Source organism: Nannospalax galili, unplaced genomic scaffold (genome assembly GCF_000622305.1).
Source record: "Nannospalax galili isolate Female #2095 unplaced genomic scaffold, S.galili_v1.0 scaffold471, whole genome shotgun sequence".
Lineage (NCBI taxonomy): Eukaryota > Metazoa > Chordata > Mammalia > Rodentia > Spalacidae > Nannospalax > Nannospalax galili.
The window spans coordinates 6,998-27,342 of NW_008330333.1; the positions used below are offsets into that span (position 1 = coordinate 6,998).

The following is a 20,345-nucleotide window of genomic DNA, read 5'->3' on the forward strand; positions in this document are numbered from 1 at the left end:
TTTCGGGGGTTCTTTTTTGGGGTCTTTTTGAGACAGGGTGTCCCTGTTTCCCCAGCTGACCTGGAACTCTCTGTGTAGACCAGGCTGGCCTTGAACTCACAGATATCCGCCTGCCTCTGCCTCCCGAGTGCTAGGATTAAAGGTGTGCGCCACCACGCCCGGTCCTACTAATAAATTTTTTAGTGCCTACAGTAATGACTACTGCGCCCGCTGTGTGCACTTCCATTTCACAAGGCTTTTGTCCCTGGGCATTGTCGCAGGACCTGAACCCACGCTATACACTCAGTAACGTACTGTGTCATCTCTCGGAGCTCTGCCAGAGCTGTCACCCAGAAGTCAAGGACGAGGCAAGGGGGTGACGCACAAGGTAGCACTCACCCGGAGCAGAGGAAGCGCACTGCCTGCTCCCTCCCCCGCCCCCCCACGCCAACAGCTTATTTTGTCGTGGTGTTTCTCTGGGAGTGTGCTCGGGAGTTAAGAGAAAACGAACGCACCTGAGACAGAGACTTTGAAAATGTGCTAGATGCCAAGCACCGAGAACTACTTATTCTCATGAGCATGGTGGCGCACGTCTTTTAATCCCAGTACCCGTGAGTCAGAGGCAGAGGAATGTCTATGAGTTCCCGGCCAGCCTGGTCTATATAGGAAATTCAGGGCCAGCTAGGACTACATACTGAAACCCTGTCAAAAATATCCAAAATAGGCAAATCCACAAAGACAAAGTGTGTTGATCAGGGCTCCAAAACTGAAGGGAGGGGTGTGTGACTAATGTTTGAGAGTTTCTTTGGGGAAAATAAGCATGTTCTGGAGTGAGTGGTAGTGATTGCACAGCCCTGTTAAACATACTAAACACTGCCCAACATGGTGATCCATGTTTGTAAGCCCAGCACTCAAGAAGCAAAGGCAAGAAGATCTCAAAATATTCAAAATTTAAAAATTGTTTAAAGGTACCACCACCTTTAATCCCAGTACTTGGGAGGCAATGACTGTCTCTGTGAGATGGAGGCCAGCCTGTTCCATAGTGATTTCCAAGCCAGCTGGGGCTACAGGGATACCCTGTCTCAAAAAGAAAAAAGTTCAAGACCATCTTAATCTACTTAGCATGTTCCATTATTCCATGCCTGTCAGAAAACACACACAAACTCTCTCACACGTGTGCACACATGCATATACATATGTTGAACTGTGTGCCTTTTTTTGGAGACAGGTCTCACTGTGAAGCTCTGACTGGCCTGGAACTCACAGACAGCCACCTGCCTCTGCTTCCTGAGTGTAGGAATGAAAGATGAGTGCTACCACAACTGGCCAGCTTAGTATGGGAATTTTTTTTTTTTTAATCTTTTTGAGACAGGGTCTCACTATGTAGCCCTGGCTGGCCTGGAACTCACTTCGTAGACCAGGCTGACTTTGATTTCACAGAGATTCACTTGCCTCTGCCTCCCAAGTGCTGGAACTGAAGGCGTGTGCCACCACACCCAGCTCTAGTTTGGGAATTTTTAAAACAAGGTCTCACAACGTAGCCATAGCTGGCCTCAAATTTATGGAAACCCTCCTGCTTCAGTCTTCAGAGTGATGGGATTACAAGTGTGAACTACCACACTGTGCTCTGTTTTTGAGACAGGGTCTCCCTATTGAGCTCCAGCTATCCTGAAACATGCTATGTAGACTTGGATCTCACGATCTGTCAGAGATCTGCCTACCTCTGCCTCCCAAGTGCTGGGATTAAAAGGGGTGCACCACCATGCCTGGCAAGCTTCAATTTTAAATTTTTAAATTAATTTTTATTTAATGTGTGTGTGATATGTGTATGTGGGAACACACATGTGGAAATCACATCACAGGACAACTTTGTTGAGTTGGTTCTCTCCTTCCACTTTTACCTGGGTTCTAAGGATTGAATTTGGGTCATTGGGCTTGCCCAGCAAGTGTTTTACCCACTGAGCCATCTCATTGGCCCCCAGCTTCAATTTTTGTCTTTTTTTTCTTTTGAAGCAGGGTCTCCCTGCAGCCCCAGCTGTCCTGGAACTCACTATGTAGATCAGACTGGCCTTGAACTCACAGAGCTCTGCCTGCCTCTGCCTCCCAAGTGCTGGGATTACAGGCGTGTGCCACCACACCCGGCTCAATTTTTAAAATAATAAATAATAAACATGTCCCTCTGTTGGCCCATGCTGCTGGGCCAAGTGGGTACCAAAGTAAGCTGGCTTATAAGTCCTTCCTGGAACTCTGACAGGGGCTGAGTACTCATAGGCGGACAATTGCAGGTGCTCAGACCACTGTCAGCTGCTGAACTGAGACCCTCACTGTGTTCAGAGGTTCCTACCATTCTGCTTCTGCCTCACTATGTGAACCTGGGATTAAAAGCCCCACGCACGGGGTCCCAGATGATTTAATTAACTCTAAATGATTGTTTGAAGGTAGTATGGAACAAAATTCAATGGTTTTGAAAAAATATAAAATACATATGTTTAAAAAGAAAATTTATGGCTGGGCATGGTGGCACACGCCTTTAATCCCTGCACTCGGGAGGCAGAGGCAGGCAGATCTCTGTGAGTTCAAGGCCAGCCTGGTCTACATAGTGAGTTCCAGGACAGCTGGGGCTACAGGGAGACCCTGTCTCAAAAAGACAAAAAAACACCCTGGGAAATCATAATAAATGCAAATTAGTTAAATTCTTATTTTAAAGGACAAGGATGCTCATTTTGAGAAGACACACTAAACCCAGATAAACAGCATAAAAAGAACAACCTAGAAAGGCTGAGAATAACAACAGGAAAATGGAAATACAAACAAGTTAAGGATAGCAATGTTCACACAAAACAAGAAAAATGGAACTTCAGGAAAAGGTGCTAAATGGAAAAAGAACTTTTTTTTTTTTTTGGTCTTTTTGAAACAGGGTCTCTGTGTAGTCCCAGCTGGACTGGAATTCACTATGTAGGCCAAGCTGGCCTCAAATTCAAAAAGAATTGCCTGCCTTTGCCTCCTAAATGCTGGGATTAAAGGCGTGTAGCACCACTTCCAGCTTAAGGAAGAAGAACTTTAAAAACTAATAACTGACTCAATCTATATGAATAAATAACAACACATGCATTTTCAAAAGCAGAACTAGCTGGGCATGGTGGCGTACACTTTGAACCCCTACTGTCAGGAGGCTGAGGCAGGTGGGTTTCTGTGAGTTTGAGGCCACCGTGGTCTACATAATAGGTTTCAGGCCAACCAGAGCTACATTATTTCAAGATGCTATATAAATAAATAATAAGTAAATAAATAAAATAAAATAAAATAATTTGACAGAAGACATGCTTAAACAAGAGCAAGCGTTCAGACAATACCTAGGGTTCTGATGAGTCCTTTCATCTGTTCTCTACACCCTGAATTCTGAGGCTACAGAGGCACCACTGAGGCTCCCGAAGGCTACTCTAAACCAAATAATCCCAACCTGAGTAGGGAGGCCTAAGAGCTCGCCACAGAGGATCTTGGGGCAAGACTAGACATCCCAATAACAGGAGACTGAAAACCAAATCACTTATACTTTGTCTTTATTGATGTATACCTATGATATAGTCATGGATGTATAAACATGGTAAAACTTACCTGTTCCATGACTTTCCCTGGAGATTCTATTCCACTTACCTCTGAAAGAGAAGGCAATGACAGACTAAAGACAGGATTCTACCCAGGTCTAACCTGGAGACGGTGAGTGTAACTGGGGTTACTTACAGGTGCATGGGCAGCTTACAGGTGACTACACCACCAAGAAAAAGGAAGAGTCTCTCCTCCCAGGAGGAGAGGGATCTATGTGCTTTGTGCTTTGTGTGAGCTCTCCCCCAACTCTTCCATGAGGCCATGTTAGGTGCTCTAATCTTATCTCCTTGGGGTAATCACAGCTGCTCTGATTTCAAGGTGACAATGGCCATGTCATGCCTAGAAGACAGAGTTCCACAGCATTATAAAACTGTACACTTTGTGTATGCATGTTGTGTGTACACAAATGCATGTGTGTGGTATATGCATGTATGCACGTGTGTAACAGGTGCACTCACCTGTGTGACTGTTTGGCTAGAGGTTGACATTAAGTTCCTTCTACCACTCTCCATTTATCATTTTAACTAGACCAGTTGCCCAGTGAACTCCCCAGCACCCCCCCACAAACACATACTGCCATATCTGCCCTCTTTTTTCCTGGTCTTTTTGAGACAGGTCCCCAGCTGGCCTGGAACTCCCTATGTAGACCAGGCAGAGATCCATCTGCCCTTTATCTGCCCAGCTTATCTGTCCTTTTTATTTTTAAATTTTTTTTTTAAAGTTTATAAATCTAGCCGGGCGTGGTGGTGCACACCTTTAGTCCCAGCACCCAGGAGGCAGAGGCTGGTGGATCTCTGTCAGTGCACTGGTGTCGTGCAATGCTGCGGAGGTCAGAAGAGGGCTTCGGATTCCTCTGGAACTGGAGTTAAGGACGGTTCATAGCCGCCATGTGGGTTCTGGGAATCAAATCCCGGTCCTCTGCAAGAATGGTCAGTGCTCTTAACCACTGAGCCATCTCTCCAGCCCCATGGGAGTATATTTCTAGGGGCAGAATATATGTGGTCTCTGCACACCTGGGTGCCAGGGTTAGCATACCTCTGTCGCTTTCTGGGGTGAGTCAGTCTCTGTCTCTCCGTCTCTCTGTCTCTGTTTCTCTCTCTCTCTCTCTCTCTCTCTCTCTCTCTCTCTCTCTCTCTGTGTGTGTGTGTGTGTGTGTCCTATTCAGGGCTGCAGCAGTTCTTCTGATGTTTCCATGGCAACGTTCACACGGGTTTCATAGAACATAAGGTGTTTAAGCTACAAGGGCCCTTGGAAATCAACTTCTCCCACATTTCACAGAGCTGGGAGTAGGCTGAAAGAGGCAATGCCAAATATCCAGGGTCACACAGCAAGCAAGGGTTTCATTAGAGCATCTGCCCTTCTGGCACCAAGAGAGCAGACAACTGAATCCTGCAGGTCTGACTCCTTGGGAGGTACTCTAAGAATACAAACCCTGGGGATTTTGACACTGGACCTGTTTGCTAAAAGACCTCTAAAGCCCAGCCTAACTCCTTCCAGTATCTGGTAGGGAAAAGAACAGGACAGGTCTGTCCTCAGAAAGCTACCAGATGGGTGTAGAGGTTGTAGAGCTCCTGAAGAACCACTGGAGGGCATCCAGGGAGCAGGCAGTAGTGACAGGAGCTTGGGAAACTGGTTCCAAGCAGAGCCTATGAAGTCAAACTCTTATTCCTCCTGCCCGCCCTGTTTTCCAGCACAAGGCAGGCTCTAGGGTGGGAGTAAAGCTGGAGGGCTTGGAAAATGGGGACCCTGAGAGATACAGGATGTGTTGAGGACTCATGGTACATGTCAGGCCAGGGCAAGGGGATCAGGCTCCCAAGAAGGACCAGTCAGAAAGTGAAGTACAAGAGCTGGTGGTTGCTGGGCATGGTAGTGCACGCCTTTAATCCCAGGACTTGGGAGGCAGAGGCAGGTGGATCTTTGTGAGTTTGAGGCCAGCCTGGTCTACATAGTGAGTTCCAGGACAGCTGGGGCTACAAGGAGACCCTGTCTCAAAAAGAAAAAAAAAAAGAGTTGGTGGGTACAGGTATGAGAGGACCAGGGGTCTAGGCTGTCAGAGGATCCAGGGTCAAGGTTTCAAGGAGATCTGAGGTGACTCCATCCCCTTGGGGACAAGGATAAGTGTAAAACCTCTTTGGCATGGAGTCATCTATGCACTTACAGGTTGAGGGATGGACCATCCTTTCCAGGGGGCATTTGGTCCTTAGGGCAGTGCTCTTCTCTTCAACTTTGACAATCTCAGGGCCTCTGGGAACCCCCAGGCTAAGGCAAGGTTGCCCCACCCACTTGATCTTTCTCATTAAACTGGCCCTTTCCCTCCAGCTTGCTCTCAACAGGCACTAGTTTATTCCTGTGTAACAAACGTTTCCCAAACCTTAGGAACCTACAGTTTAAAAAGCTCATTTCAAGTAGAATATGGTAGCCTGTAATCCCAGCATTTGGGAGGCCAAAGCAGGAAGACTGTGAGTTTGAGGCCAGCCTGGGCTATATAGTGAGCCCCTGTTCTGCATGTCATCCACTGGGCTGGGGTATCTGTCAGTTTCTCTCCACTGGCTGCTTGGTCTTTCTCTAGTCGTGACAGCCAGATTCTAAGAATTGTCCCGGGAGACAAGAAATGTGAGGTTACCTCTGTTGTATCATTGCTCTAGCTAAGATTCAAGGACAAGAGACATAGATCTTCTCCTCTAATGGGACAATACCAAAGAATAGCCATCTAATTAATGGTCCTCCTGCCTCAATTTCCTGAATATTGGGATGTGTGTGTGTGTGTGTGTGTGTGTGTGTGTGTGTGTGTATACAGACCAGAGGTGGTTGATCCAGCTAGATTTCACAATCCCCAGGGAGCCTCCTGTTTCCACCTCCTCAGCACTGGAATTACAGGCCCATATCCTTTTGTGCCAGGTTTTTACATGGGTGTTGGGGATTAGACTCAGGCCTTTATGTTTATGCAGCCAAGTCATCTCCCCAGCCCCAGATTTGCATTATTTGATCCATTTCAACAGCCCCTGCTGTCCCATCCCATGTTTTCCTTTTCCTCTAGGCCTGCAGATCCTGTCTCTGTCCCTACCACCTCTTCCCTGGGCTCCTATAATCTTCCTCAAACCATCCACTACTGGCAGACTCCACCAGTTCCCAGTATCCTGTGACAGTCTGTGTTGCTCTGCTCAAAAACTGCACATGGCTCCCTACTTCCCTCTGAACTATGTACAAGTTCCTGAATGTATCCTCCCAGTTTCTCTCCCAATCTGGCCTCAGCTACATTACAAAATAGATTACCTCCCCTGGTGCCCACCTACCAGCACTCAGATCACACTCCCTGTACCTGGTAAGTTTCTACATCTCCTGTTGAACCCTTCTGAAAATCTGCCTTCTTCCACAAAGCCTCACTTTCACTATGTGATCACACCAGTCTTGCTCTCATTGCCCCCCTTTTTTGTTCTTTTTTTTGAGACAGGGTTCCCTGTGGCCCCAGCTGACCTGGAACTCACTATGTAGACCAGGCTAGCCTTGAACTCACAGAGATCTGCCTGCCTCTGTCTTCTGAGCGCTGGAATTAAAGGCGTGTGCCGCCATGCCCGGTTCTCATTGCCCTTCTTTTGGAGACTGGATGTCAAATATTCTACACTGGTTTTGAACTCACTATGTAGCCAAGGGCAACTTTGAACTCTTCCTAATTCCCCTGCTTTCACCTCCCAAGTGCTGGGATTATAGGAGTGGGCTACCCCATCCCACTAGGCTTCTCTGCCTCATGTCCTTGTTGCAATGCCATGGTATCTTGAGGTGAGGCCCATCTTTATTTATTTATTTATTTATTTATTTATTTATTTATTTATTTATTCAAGCTATGGCTGAGGCCTTATTTATTTTTGGTCTTTTTGAGACAGGGTCTCCCTGTAGCCTCAGCTAGCCTAGAAACTTGCTATGTTGACCAGGCTGGCCTTTGATTTCATCAATTCGCCTGCCTCTGCCTCCAGAGTGCTGGGACTAAAGGTGTGCACCACCACGCTTGGCATCTTTTTTCTTTTCTTTTCCTTGCTTTGTTTTGCTTTTTGAGTCAGGGTTTCACTGTGTATCCCTGAGTAGCCTGGAACTCACTATGTAAATCAGGCTAGCCTCAAGCTCCACAAGATCCACCTGCTTCTGCCTCCAAGCGCTGGGATTAAAGGGGTACACTAGGATGCATGGCTGAGGCCCATGTTTCTAAGTCCTAAGTCACTTTCCTTCCCGCCCTCCCTCCCTCCCTTCCTTCCTTCCTTTCCTTTCCTTTCCTTTTGAGTCAGGGTCTTACTATACAGCCTTTGCTAGCCTGGAACTCATTATGTAGACCAGACTGGCCTGGACCTCACAGAGATCTACCTGCCTCTGTCTCCCGAGTGCTAGGATTAAAGGCATGCACCACCACGATGGGACTCTAACTCACATTTCTTTCGCCAATTTAGTAACTGCTTATTGAGGTCCAAAGCTGGCTGCCAGGGATATGGTAGTGACCAAGACAAGCTGCTTCCTATGCCCAGAAAGCTTGCATTCCAGAGGGGGAAACAGATGGCAATAGAGGAGCCATGAGACATAAGTGATCAAAGATGAGCAGAGCTGTGGGGAGGCAAGAGAGGCTGGGTCTGAGGTTTCTCAGGAGAAAGCAGAGACCTGGATTTTACATAAATGCTCCTGATTTTAAGGCAAGTCTGTCTCCTCTGCTGCTGGAAGCTCCCCTCCTCTGTTGGCCTCCCACTTTCTCTGGCTTGCCTGTAACTTCTTTCTTCCTAGTTGCCCACCCCATCTGCACTACCCACGCCCAGGGTGGCCTCCTTGCAGTCCCTGCCCCAGTGCATCTGAACTCTGTACCTCCCATGTGCTGGACATGCCCTGGGCAGCAGCAAGCAGGAGGGCATATGATCCACTGCCTATGACTAGTGGGCATAGACTGAAGTTCCTAGCCGAGACCCTGGGCCAACCATCCTGGGGTTGGCCTTATGAAGGTTATAGCATACATATATGGAGACTGCTTTGAAAGAGGTATAGGGCCAGCAAAGGGAGACAAGGAGACAAGAGTGCTAAGAGAATTTTCCTGGGTTTGCTGCACAACTCTGACAGGCCCCTGTAGGGTGACTCTGAGTCAGCCCTGCCATGAGGTGTGGAACCAGAGTGACCAAAGGCAGCCTCAGCTCTACTATATGGTAGCTTGGTAACTACGGACAGCTCCCTATTGCCTTCCTGGGCCTTAGTTTTCCCATCTGACCATTGGGAACTGTAGCAGGAGTACCCACCTCATAGGCTAGTGTGCCTGGCAGATGACAGCAGTCAGTGCTCGGCCGCTTTCCAAGGTCTCTGCTGTACAGTCCATGGCAAAATCCTCTCCAGGAAATACCCTAGACAGCATGCCTTCATCTGGGTCCTCTCAGGTCTTGAGCTGCAGAGATAGTGATTATTCATGCTCTGGACCCTGCCAAACCAGAAGGCAGAGGCCTCTGAGAGATATAGAATTCTAATGACAACTGTCACATCTTGGGGGACAGCGGGACAGCTAGGCCATCCCAGAGGAGCACCAAGAAACATCCTGTCTTGGGGCACCATGCTCCTTCACCCACTGTCCTCAGCTCAGAACACTGGTCTCTTTTTAAAAAAAAAAAAAAAAATCAGGACCTGTATTTTATTTTAATTTTTATGTGTATGTATTGCCTGCATGTAGATAAGTGCACCCATGTCATGCCATGCCCACGGAGGACAGAAGAGGCTGTCAGAGCCCCTGGAACTGGAGTCACAGACAGTTGTTAGCTCATGTAGGTTCTGGGATTCAAACCCAGGTCTTCTACAAGAACAGCCAGTGTTCTTAACTGCTAAGCCATCTTTCCAGCCCCTGAAGTTTCATTTTTAAGACCTGGAGGTTCTGGACCAGTTTTGGGTCTGGAGAATCAGTACTGACCTTGTTGGAGTGAGAACCTAGGATGGGAAGACCAAGGGGCCAGTCACTCCTGGAGGAGGGACCTCCTACTTCCGAGCCCCCAGGGCAGAGATCTTGCAAAGTGATCCTCAGAGGGTCTGCTGCTGGCTATGATACTTACTTCCATTTCCTCAGATCCCCAGGCTTCAGCGCAGGTGGCAGAGGCTGTGAGGGTGAGTACTGTGCCCACTATGTCCTGCTTCTGATCAGCTGAGCCCAGAGTGCTCCAGCACAGCAGGGTTTATTTGTTAAGCATGAGTGTTGAAGCTTCCTGGATCTGCCAGCCCTGGAAAGGACAACATTGAGGACAAGTGGGCCAGGTGGCTGGCATCTCTGGTTGGGAAAGAACAGAATCTCAGGCTACCCACTCAGGCAAGTCGTTTGCCCCTAGCCCGCACATGTCAGGACACTGTCTTGTTCCAGGCCAGGAGACCAGTCGATGGAGCTAGGTCATTTGCTGGAGCAGTGAGGGCTGGGGTGGGGAATAATGCAGAGGGGACACAAGATCCTCGTGCTTCCTCATACTGGATCCAGGCAGCTGGGACACTTGAGTCTGAGCTAAGAGCATACTTCGGGTGATGCCCACTTAGGGCAGAGTTGGGGCCTCCTGACTCCGCCCCTGGATAGGCGGGCTTATTTGCATGGCCCCGCCATAGAGCGGCCATTGGCGCCGGCAGCTGGGGGCCGGGCCTGAGTGGCTGCGCAGCCTGTGGGGCGGCGGGGGCTGGGCTGTCTCCGAGTGCCTGAGATGCTGCTGCTGCTGCTGCTGCTGCACTGGTTCGGGTCCGAGTCCCGCTTGTGGGGTACCGGGCGTTGGACGGTTCGGAACGCAGTGGCGGCAGCAGCAGAACATTGAGAACCATGTCCAGGAAGAAGACCCCCAAGAGCAAGGGTGGCAGTGTGCCTGCTGCTTCTGCCCTGCCCGCCACCAACGGGTCCCTGTCGGCGCGCCCGGGGACTACGCGCCCTGGCCGGGAGACTCCGCCCAACGGGCCCCCGCAGTCCGGCCGGCCCTCGCTGGGCGGCAGTGGCGACTTCTACGACGTTGCTTTCAAGGTGAGCCAGGCGCCTCCCCGCTAGGCAAGTGCAGCAGGTGGCGTCGGATCCCAGACCACCGGGAGGGGGCCTGGAGGAAGAGTGCAGGGCTGTAGGGACCCTCGCCACCGAAGTGGCCAGAGCGGCACCCTACAGCTGGCACGGCCAAATTATGCATTCATTCTCTCTCTCTCTCTCTCTCTCTCTCTCTCTCTCTCTCTCCTCTCTCTGACACACGCGCGCGCGCGCGCACACACAGACACACACACAGACACACACACGGAGCTGTCAGGCTCGGGTTTGGGGTATTCAACAGCTGGCAGAGCCTGGCCCAGCCCCCCAGCCCCGCCAAGTGGAAGGCCAAACAAGGCCCCACAGGTGTCCCTCCTTAACCCTTGTGCCCTACCCATGCTCCAGGCTCATCAGCTTCCATCCATATACTGCCTTCCCTCACTCCCTGGGATCCTGGGTCTCCTTTTTCTGGGAGGAAGGAGGAAGAGGCCTCCTCCATACTAAAGCAGAAGCTTGTGTGAATTTGGCCCTGGAAAGACAGGATCATCTTTGGGTTCTAGCGCATTTTGCAGCAGGGTGGGTGAGGGAGGGAGAACCCTTGGCTGTCTGCCCCTCAGGCCCACACATACCCCTAGCCCCTCCTCAGGCCAAAAGCTGACCCTGGTACACCTTTCCTGAGCCTTGCTGCTGGGATTTGTGTATTTGTTGGAGTTTGAAGCCCCTGACACTGAGCCCTCACAGGTCCTTTAGGAGGTCCCAGGTACACATCCATGGCTCTGCTCCCCATTAGGCCCCAAATACATTTCTCTCAGATCAGGATGGTGCCCATGGAGAAGGGGTGGGTAGGATCCTGGATGGAGGCAGCTGTGCCACCCCCCCACCTCCACACATTGTTCTTTGAAAGAGGTAACATGGGACTACTAGGGGCAGAAGTTGGAGGGTCCAGGCAATTGGAGACCATGGCTGCTGTTTCCCCAGGTTATGATGAACCTGCAGGCCTGGAATAACCCTCTCTTCTGACCCTCACTTCTAGAAGTCTTCAAGTAGGCAAGGCCCTCAGCTGCAGGCCTGACACTTCTGACCCTCCTGCTTGCCCTAGGTCATGCTGGTAGGGGATTCAGGAGTGGGGAAGACCTGCCTGCTTGTGCGCTTCAAGGATGGAGCTTTCCTGGCTGGTACCTTCATCTCCACTGTGGGCATTGACTTCCGGGTGAGAGTAGAGGCTGATGTCCAGCTGTGTCATGGTTCTTCCACACCCAGTCCTCCCAGTACCCTGGCCAGCTGGTTCTCCATCTCCCAGTGTGTCCATAGGCCTGAGATGAGCTTAATCACAAAGCCAGCTGCCTCCCAACACCTGAGGGTCCTGGGGAAACCTCCCAATACCCCAAGGTAGTAAAACTATATTCAACTGAAGAAGAATTCTCATGCCAGAGGCTGCTGTAGGGTGGTGGCAGTCAGGGAACTCCAAGCCTGTTCACTTAGGAAGCCAGTATTGCTGTCCCATCAAACAGGGGACCCAAGGCCATGGGAGGTGCTGTGCATGCACCCAGGTCCTACAATGTGGTACAGCCTGGGAGAGGGTTTCCCAGGGCTTGCTTAGGGAAAAGGTCCCTGACTTTGTGTATGGAGACCTTTTAGGGATCCCAAGCAAGGCCCTGGGGACTCTGCTATCAAAGCCCCCCCAACCCACCCATCAGTCAGAATCCCACATGCTGAGGTGCTGGTGTGTTTTTGGCAAATCCTGTATTTGCATTTTTCTCACCTTTTAATTAGACCCAATTAGCAGGAGGTTGGGAGGAAGGCCCATTCTGGGGACAGGAAAGGGGGGTGCACTCTCCTGTCTGGGAAACCATTTTCTATCCTGATTGAGGGACTGCAGGTTCTCTCGTGCCCTCTGGGTTGAAGTAAAGGGTGAATGAAGTGCCAGAGTAGGCCGGACAGGCTTGAGAGCAGGTGAACCTTGCCTGTCCTGGTCCTGGTCTCTTGCCCCTACTCCCCCACCCCTTGGCTTTAGGGCAGACTGTGAGGTGGGGCTGTTTGATTTGTGCCCCAGTTCAGGGTGCAGGAAAGGCAAAGTATCTTCCTTAGCTGGGCAGATGGCCGAGCCTGGTTCCCCGGAAACCTAGAAGTACCCTGACAGTAGGAGCTTGGGAGGAAAGGGGAGCCAGGCCCAGTCATCCATGGCCTCAGCCTGGGGCCAGCCCTCTTCTCCACCTGGGATGGGGCCACTTCAGTTTGGTGTCTAATCTTGGGACCAGTCTAGGAGTTCTGCAGACAGCAAGTTCATGGATATCTACTATATATGAGGCTCTGTGGTTACAGCACAGGGTCAGATAGGTATAAGCTGAGCTACTGGAGAATGAGTGTCCCAGTCAGAGGCTTTTTTTTTTTTTCTTCAAATGAGAACAAATTAAATTAGCTTCTCTGGGCAGAATGTGGTTCTCAGTGCACACAGCTCATTAAGTTAAGTTCAGCTATCCCCATCTGCAGGTAGGGAAACTGGCACAGTATAGCAGATCTGTTGTCATACTATTGATGCTTCAACTAAGCCAGTACAAGTGATTGTAGGCAGGAACAGTGCACTACGAGCACTGCACTCTTGACAAGTGGGAAGGGGGACCCTGTGTAGGGAGAGGAGATGGCAAAGGCCAAAACTGGACACAGCTGGCCTTGGAGTGACAATCTGAAATCAGGGCCTGGTGGACAGGCTTTGTACATAGGGCCGCCTTGAGAGGATCTCCCAGGGGATTGTTGTGGAAGGCACCAAAGCAGAGAACCAGGCAGCTGCTGGGGCATCTGGGTTTAAGCAAAAGTGTAACCAGGCAGGCAGGAGGGTTAAGCAGGAAGCTAAGCAGGAAGAAAACCAGGAGGTGCTGTGGGAGTGGGATAGAGGTTTCCCAATCTCCCTATCACTGGGGCCTTAGTCTTAGCTTGCATTACTCCTTCTCTTAGCCTACCCCTGAGAGCCCCCAGGACAGAGGATGGCATGCATCCTTATTGGCACTGGCTGGTTCTGTTTCAGAACAAAGTTCTGGAGGTGGATGGCGTGAAGGTCAAGCTACAGGTGAGGTGACTGGTGGTGTGCAAACTGGGGGCTGGAGACACCAGGGAGGGGCTGGGCAGTATGACCAGTGTCTATTGCCACAGATCTGGGACACAGCTGGCCAGGAGCGGTTCCGCAGTGTCACCCATGCCTACTACCGTGATGCTCATGGTGAGCCCATGGAGTCTGGGACTGCTCAGGGCTGCCTGGGGTGTCTGTGGGACAGCAGGGGAGAGGGTATTGCTGTCATATCCTGTGTGTTTAAGTGGGTAGCAGGGAACCACTGGGACTTAGGGGTGTCCTCATTGCTTTGTTTCCAGCACTGTTGCTGCTCTATGATGTCACCAACAAGGCCTCCTTTGACAACATCCAGGTTAGTGGTGTTCTTGGTGGGTGAAACTGGTTATGATGGTCCAGATGGCCATCAGGGTCCTTAGTTCTGAAGACTGCTGACAGCAGGGGTGGGGATTGATGAGCCCCTGTGGGCTCAGGGTGGCCATGTTGGGCATGAGCTAATGTGGGCCTGGGTAACATCAGGCTCCAGTAACAGAACACTTGGATAAGGTACCAGTGAGGTGGGCATCTCCGCTCCACATATGGGAGGGCTTCTAGAAAAATTTGGTGTGGCCCAGGAGGGCAAGGAGGACTAGCCCTGAGCCTGGTCCCAGCTTTCCCCACACAGGCATGGTTGACAGAGATCCAGGAGTATGCCCAGCGGGATGTGGTGCTCATGCTGCTGGGGAACAAGGTGGGCATCTGGGTCTGTTCTCTCCAGCCTGGTCCCATAAGACAAACCATGAGTTTGGCAGTAACAAAAATTCTGTGCCTGGGCCAGGTGGACTCTACTCAAGAGCGTGTGGTAAAGAGGGAAGATGGGGAGAAGCTAGCCAAGGTGAGTCAAAGGTGGGTCTTTAGGGTGTTCTTGGGGCCGTGACACCTGGGCTACCCCCATCAGGCCAGCACCCAGCTGGCAGCAGCTGTTTGCAGGAGTACGGGTTGCCTTTCATGGAGACTAGTGCCAAGACCGGCCTCAACGTGGACTTGGCCTTCACAGCCATAGCAAAGTAAGTCCTAGTAGTAAAGATCCTCCCAAGGCCCAGAGTCTAAACCCTTTTGCAGGGGGTTACATATAGGCCACCTTATTCCATTGTCACTCCTGCTCTTCAGGGAGTTGAAACAGCGGTCCGTGAAGGCACCCAGTGAGCCCCGCTTCCAGCTGCACGACTATGTTAAGAGGGAGGGTCAAGGGGCCTCCTGCTGCAGACCCTGATCCTGGCTCAGTTCCACTTGGAAGAAGCAGTCCTGTCAGGTTGGACGGGAGTCTATAGGCCTTCTGACTTGACCCAGCAGGTGCCCCTAGGGCACCCATTTCACCCCAGTGGTTATGTCCTTGGTCCCATAAAGGTCACAAGGCCAACACTGAAAAAAGGTCTTAGGTATCAGAAATGTACAGCCATACCATGGTCTTTTGTTGCCCCCTCCTGGGCACTTCCAGCTGAGCAGGCCCATGGACAGGTCAGAACATGTACAGTGCCTAACCTCTAAGAAAAGCCATGTGTTCACTTGACACTGCTCAGGCAGGACCCCAACCAAGGACAAAAGGCTTCATTGCTATTCATTGTGCTTTTGTGAGCCCCAAGGACTACAACAGTCAGCTTCCAGACTATCCACTAGGAGGCTCTCTGACAAAGTAAAGAATACATGGAAAACCACAGAAATACCAGGAAGCTAGGGCTGTGTCACCACTATGAAGGCTGGTGACCCAACTGCTCCAGAGCTGAAAGTGGTGGTTGCCAAGCCCTCCCTGCCTTGATTTCTAATTGCAAGCCTGTTTTCAGTCCCAGTGAATAAAGATGTGTTTTCTGGAGTTTGTGTCATATCCTGAAGAAAACTGACTTCTAGGGACTGGAGAGATGGCTCAGTAGTTAAGAGCCCTGGCAGAGTATCTGACACCCACTTCTGGCTTCCATGGACACTGCATACACATGGTCCACTTACACAACACTCATATACATAAAATACCAAAAAAAAAATAATAAAAATCAAAATTAGAAGCCATATAGCAGAAGGAAATTGTCCTGTATCCACTTGTGTGCACCCAGCACTTGGGAAGCAGGTGGATCTGAGTTCCATTCCAGCTGGGGCTACATATATTGAGACTCTGCCTCAAAAATAATTTAAAATTAACTTTTAGAGGGTCTGGAGAGATGGCTTAGTGGTTAGAAGCACTGACTTCCTAAAGACCTGGGTTCAAATCCCAGCACCCATACAGGTAGCTAACAATGGTCGGCAACTGCAGTTCTAGGGGGTTTGACACCTCTTCTGTCCTCCAAGGGCATTGCATGACATGGGTACATACACATAAAAATTTCACCGGGTGTGGTGGCACACATCTTTAATCCCAGCACTCGGGAGGAAGAGGCAGGCAGATCTCTGTGAGTTCAAGGCCAGCCTGGTCTACATAGTGAGTTCCAGGACAGTTAGGGCTACAGGGAGACCCTGTCTCAAAAAGACCCCCCCCCCCAAAAAAAACCAAAAAATTGAAGTCTTAGATTCAGTGAGGCCCAGACTTCGGCTTAAGACAGGTGAAGTCCTCCACAACCTATGACCTCTTTGAAGCCCAACTTTCTTTAGATGGACCACGTGGGAACCCTGACTACTACTAGAGTCAAGTTTTCTCTCTAAGGTCAAAGTCAAATAAAGTGGTACCTGATGGCCTGTTACTGAATCACAGCTAGTGAAAGACTATATCCTTAAGAGCAGGATAATAGCTGGGCATGATGGAGCACACCTGTAGTCTCAGCACTCAGGAGGCGGATGTCTCCTTTGAGTTCCAGGCCAGTCCCCACTACAGGGAGACCTGTCTCAAACACATACACAAAGGAGAGCCTGTTGTGCCCAGTGAATGGTTCCCCAAGAATCACCACGGAGTCCAGAGAGCATGCAAAGTGTCTTTATTCGGGCTTAAGCTGGGGCTCCCAGAGCAATTAGCAAGGAAGAATTACAGCATTCGCCCACCAAGCTGAACTGAGAGCCCTGATTGCAGGGAGAGGAAGCTTTTAATAGGTCCTAGACAAAGGGAGAATAGTCACATCTTGATTGGTCCAAGGAGCCTGCACGTGCCAACACTTTTGAATTGATTGGTTACAAGGGATGTAGTCCTGGAAGTTTCTCATTGGTGGGTGCTACCCTCAGGGCTGTGGGGCCAGAAGTCTCTCTTTGTTCCTACCTTATAAGGATGCTATATGCCTGGGCTTGCTTGACCTATAGCCTCCTGGGGTGGGGGTGGTAGGTGGAGATTACAACATGCCTGGGCATGTTCAGGCTTGCCTGAAACAGCTAGTCAAAATGGGGTCAATACAGTTTGTCCTTTCAGCCAAGCAATCAGTTTACAGAAGCGAAAAAGAGCAGTTAGTCCTAAAGAGGGGCAGGGGTCTCGGGAGTCCAGGGCAGGGGGACAAGGAGGGATTCACATTTTCCCCTCTTTGTAGCTTAGAGAAGACCCAATCATGGGTCTAGGTTGGGGTCCCTATAAGGGGTTCTAAGGGCTGATACAGGGACCTCAGGACCACGAGTTGTACTGTACTCACCCGTTCTCTAATGAAGGCAATCAGCTGATTGATGATACATGGCCCAATAGTTAACATTAATAGGAGGATTATGGATCCGGTTAAGGCTGAGAGCAAGGTGGTGAGCCAGGGAGATCAATTAAACAGTTGTTCGTACCACCCTGGGTCCTTTTGTTCTCTACCCTTGATACATTTCCTGAGTAGAGCTATAGAATCTCTAATCACACTAGAATGGTTAGCATAAAAGCAGCATTCTTCTTTTAAGGCTGCCCACAAGCCCCCTTGTTGCATAAGAAGGAGGTCAAGACCTCTTCTATTCTGTAAGGTGACCTCAGCTAATGAGTTTAGGGATTGTTCTAATTTAGACTGTTCCAGACTCCTGAGATCTGCATCAATCGCTACCTGGAGAGCTTTGCAGTTTTGGTCCTGTAAAATTAAGGCCGAGGTGCCCACTCCAGTCACTCCAGCTATATCTAGACCAATTAAGGAGGATAACAAAATGGCTCTCTTAGTTCTGGGGGCAGAAAGGGGTGCGTAGGCTAGTTCCATCTGGGTTTCTTCATAGTAAGTCATCTTGGGGAATAGCTGTACCATGCATGACACAGTAGTAACCTTTCATATTATTAAGGACGGTCCTGTGAATGCAGGGGTTCAAACCAGTAGAACAAGCCCAACATCCAGAAGTGGCAGAGTAATAAGTATTTGAAACAGAGACTACGTGGCTACATAGCCCTGGCGGGACCTGGGCACCAGGGGGCAGGGCACAGGTCTCTGCCCCAGTTACTTGCTGGAAAGATTTCCTTGCTGTCCCCAGGTACATTGGTTACTATTAACTTGGGAGTAGTTACCTATTACAGCTATGCCCACATAGAAGGGTGGCTGGGCACTCAAACAGAGCCAGCACTCCACAGGTTCGGCTTAGAGGCATTGAGCATCTCGAAAGTGGAGGTGACCAGTGGCCAAATAGGGTGGTCTGAGGGTGAAGCTGTAGGTGTCCCCGCAGCTACTGCTGTCCTCCCAGAGACTGTTGTACTTTCCCTCAGAGGCGGGGGCTCAGGGCTGGAGTTAGGTTCTAGGGGCTGGATGGGGACCAACGCCTTGGGGTATCAGAGAGGTGGGGGTTTCCTTTCTGAGGATGATAGTGAAGAACCCCCCTGGGCTCAGGTTTAGAGTTCTCAATCCCCAGGTTTTCCCTACCTCCCAAGTGGTGTCTCTTTTTCCTATATCAGTAAACACCACCTTAACAGGGTTGCAGCCTGTTTTTGTAGGAACCCTCCGCCCACGATAAATGGCATCAGGAGTGTTGTTACAGACAACCTTGATAAGATCATCTTTAACGGGGGCTGTCCAATAGATGTCTCCTGTGCTCACACAGTCCCAGGATTTACAAAAATAATCACTGGCTCCCCCACATCGTTTCTCCCAGTCTCTTCCTCTGCTCCCAGGACAGACATAGTAATAAGCATGACGCAGGCCCCAATGGCTCTGTCCAGAGAGCAAGCAGTGGAGGTCGAAGCCTAGCTCTGGGTACCAGGTGTTTAGTGGGGCAATCTTGGATATCTGGACCAGGATGTCTCTGGTAGAGGTGTCCAGGAGCTGCCAGGTGAGATTGTAAGGCTGATGAGGGTTAGCAGTTATACATACATTCATTCCAAACAGCAGGGTAAACATCAAGAGCAACACAGCCTCCGCTTGAGGGGATTGTCTGCGTCCTTGTGGACCTTCCACCTTGTAGGATCCAGCATAGAGGTCGGCAGAGGGTGATTAGTCCTAAAGAGGGGCAGGGGGCCAAGGAGGAGGGTTTCACAAGCTGAGTAATACAAGTCTTTTTATCTTATGGGAAAAAATGGTTGACAGTATGGCTCCTACCCTTTGTAGATTACATGGGGACAAGCCAGGCCTCTAAGGTGTGTTAACACCTAATGAAAATAATGACACGAGAAAGGAATTAGACTCTTTTTATTGCTAAGAGGTTTAGATACACAGACAAACGCCTTACCCACGTCGTTCTGTCCGTTGAGCCTCTGGTTTAGGCTGATTTATATCCAAAGTCTGCATCTGGCTCACCACTTCCTGTAAGTCAAACAGCAACCAATGTAGGCAGGAACCCCCATTCCGTGGAATTTCTCACCCCCAACACGTCCCCTTTAAGGCAGAGCACCCAAGCCTCAGTTTTGGAATGTAATCAGACTGCACATGCAGTTTTCATACGAGGTGTCAGAAAGTAAAGCAACTCATCACTGGATTGGTGCTGCAAAGGGAAGCCTAGGCCCGACCCAGTCTTACCTGCAGTAAGGGGAATCAGGAACTATAGGGGAAAACAAACTTTTGGGACTAAAGCAAAGCCCAGGTCACCGCCGCACCCGAGGATGGCTGGTCTGGGTTGAAGGAACCCCTTAAGTATCAATCGGAGACCAGCGTTTTTGTGAAAATGTGCCCCACAAAGCCAGCACAGACACGGAACACCTCTTCACACTCAATCCCGAAAGAACTATAGGGCCGAGACGCAAGCTTTTATAGACCTGTCGTCATGTCTGTGATTGGGCAGTCTCGGAGGAAGTACTTGCCTTCCCCCGCCGCTGATAGACTCCGCTCGCCATCCGGCTTTTTCCACCCATCGTTCCGCGGTATTGCTTTTGGAGGCGGCATCTCCAGTGTGAGCAAAGCTCCTCCCTTCGTGGAAGCCACTGTGAGCAACGAATGTATTTATCCAATCAAATTGGATCTGCAACATAAATTGATTCTGAAGCCGCCAATCCCGCCCTGCAGTGCCGGGGTCGCCGGAAGTCGTAGTTTAGAAAGCGCCAAGCGCGATGCTCAGGTCAGAGTTCCTTGAATCCGAGAACTACAAGTACCGGCGGGCCCTGCACCCAGGCGCTTCCGGCTGGTGCGTCCGGTATCTTTCCCGGCTGCTGGCCGAGGGGGCACGATGATGCGAGAGGGTGTTGCCGCCGCTCTCTGGCAGCCGCGGGCGGGTGAGTGTCCGCGCGGCGTGCCGCTCTGGGGCTTGTTCTCCTGGGCCTCGCGGCGGGGCGCGGGCGGGCGCGGGAACATCGCGGGGGGGGGGGGGGGGGCCCTGGTTTTGGGGGGGGGGCCGAGAAACCTGGAGGCTCACCAGTCCCACACCGGGGCCCCTTCTTTCAGGTCTTTGTTCATTCTTTACTTT

The 20,345-nt window shown here is 50.5% G+C and overlaps 2 protein-coding genes and 1 non-coding gene across 8 annotated transcripts in view; 2 read left to right on the plus strand and 1 right to left on the minus strand.

Moving 5' to 3' along the window:
* The window catches only part of Rab26 (RAB26, member RAS oncogene family), a 16,914-nt gene extending 1,437 nt beyond the window's left edge, over window positions 1–15,477 (plus strand). Inside the window, exons 2-10 of one of the 4 annotated variants that reach the window (XM_008845108.3) lie at window positions 10,390–10,576; window positions 11,667–11,777; window positions 13,590–13,631; window positions 13,715–13,781; window positions 13,931–13,983; window positions 14,293–14,358; window positions 14,446–14,502; window positions 14,588–14,674; window positions 14,778–15,477. In XM_008845108.3, the coding sequence (XP_008843330.2) occupies window positions 10,390–10,576; window positions 11,667–11,777; window positions 13,590–13,631; window positions 13,715–13,781; window positions 13,931–13,983; window positions 14,293–14,358; window positions 14,446–14,502; window positions 14,588–14,626 (622 nt within the window). In that variant the 3' untranslated portion in view covers window positions 14,627–14,674; window positions 14,778–15,477. Of the gene's footprint in view, window positions 1–10,389; window positions 10,577–11,666; window positions 11,778–13,589; window positions 13,632–13,714; window positions 13,782–13,930; window positions 13,984–14,292; window positions 14,359–14,445; window positions 14,503–14,525; window positions 14,675–14,777 lie in introns of all 4 variants that reach the window. The other 3 variants (XM_008845089.3, XM_029569692.1, XM_008845098.3) reach the window with 3 other exon arrangements.
* A 3,865-nt stretch (window positions 15,478–19,342) lies between these two features.
* Window positions 19,343–19,425, minus strand: LOC115072669. The gene has a single exon (XR_003851698.1). It is a non-coding gene; the product is annotated as a small nucleolar RNA SNORD60 (small nucleolar RNA).
* A 592-nt stretch (window positions 19,426–20,017) lies between these two features.
* Traf7 (TNF receptor associated factor 7) overlaps window positions 20,018–20,345 on the plus strand; it is a 22,707-nt gene continuing 22,379 nt past the window's right edge. For 2 of the 3 annotated variants that reach the window (XM_008845164.3, XM_008845171.3), the window contains exon 1: window positions 20,019–20,154. The gene's annotated coding sequence lies outside the window, so the exon portion shown is untranslated. Of the gene's footprint in view, window positions 20,155–20,345 lie in introns of all 3 variants that reach the window. The other variant, XM_017801257.2, reaches the window with a different exon arrangement.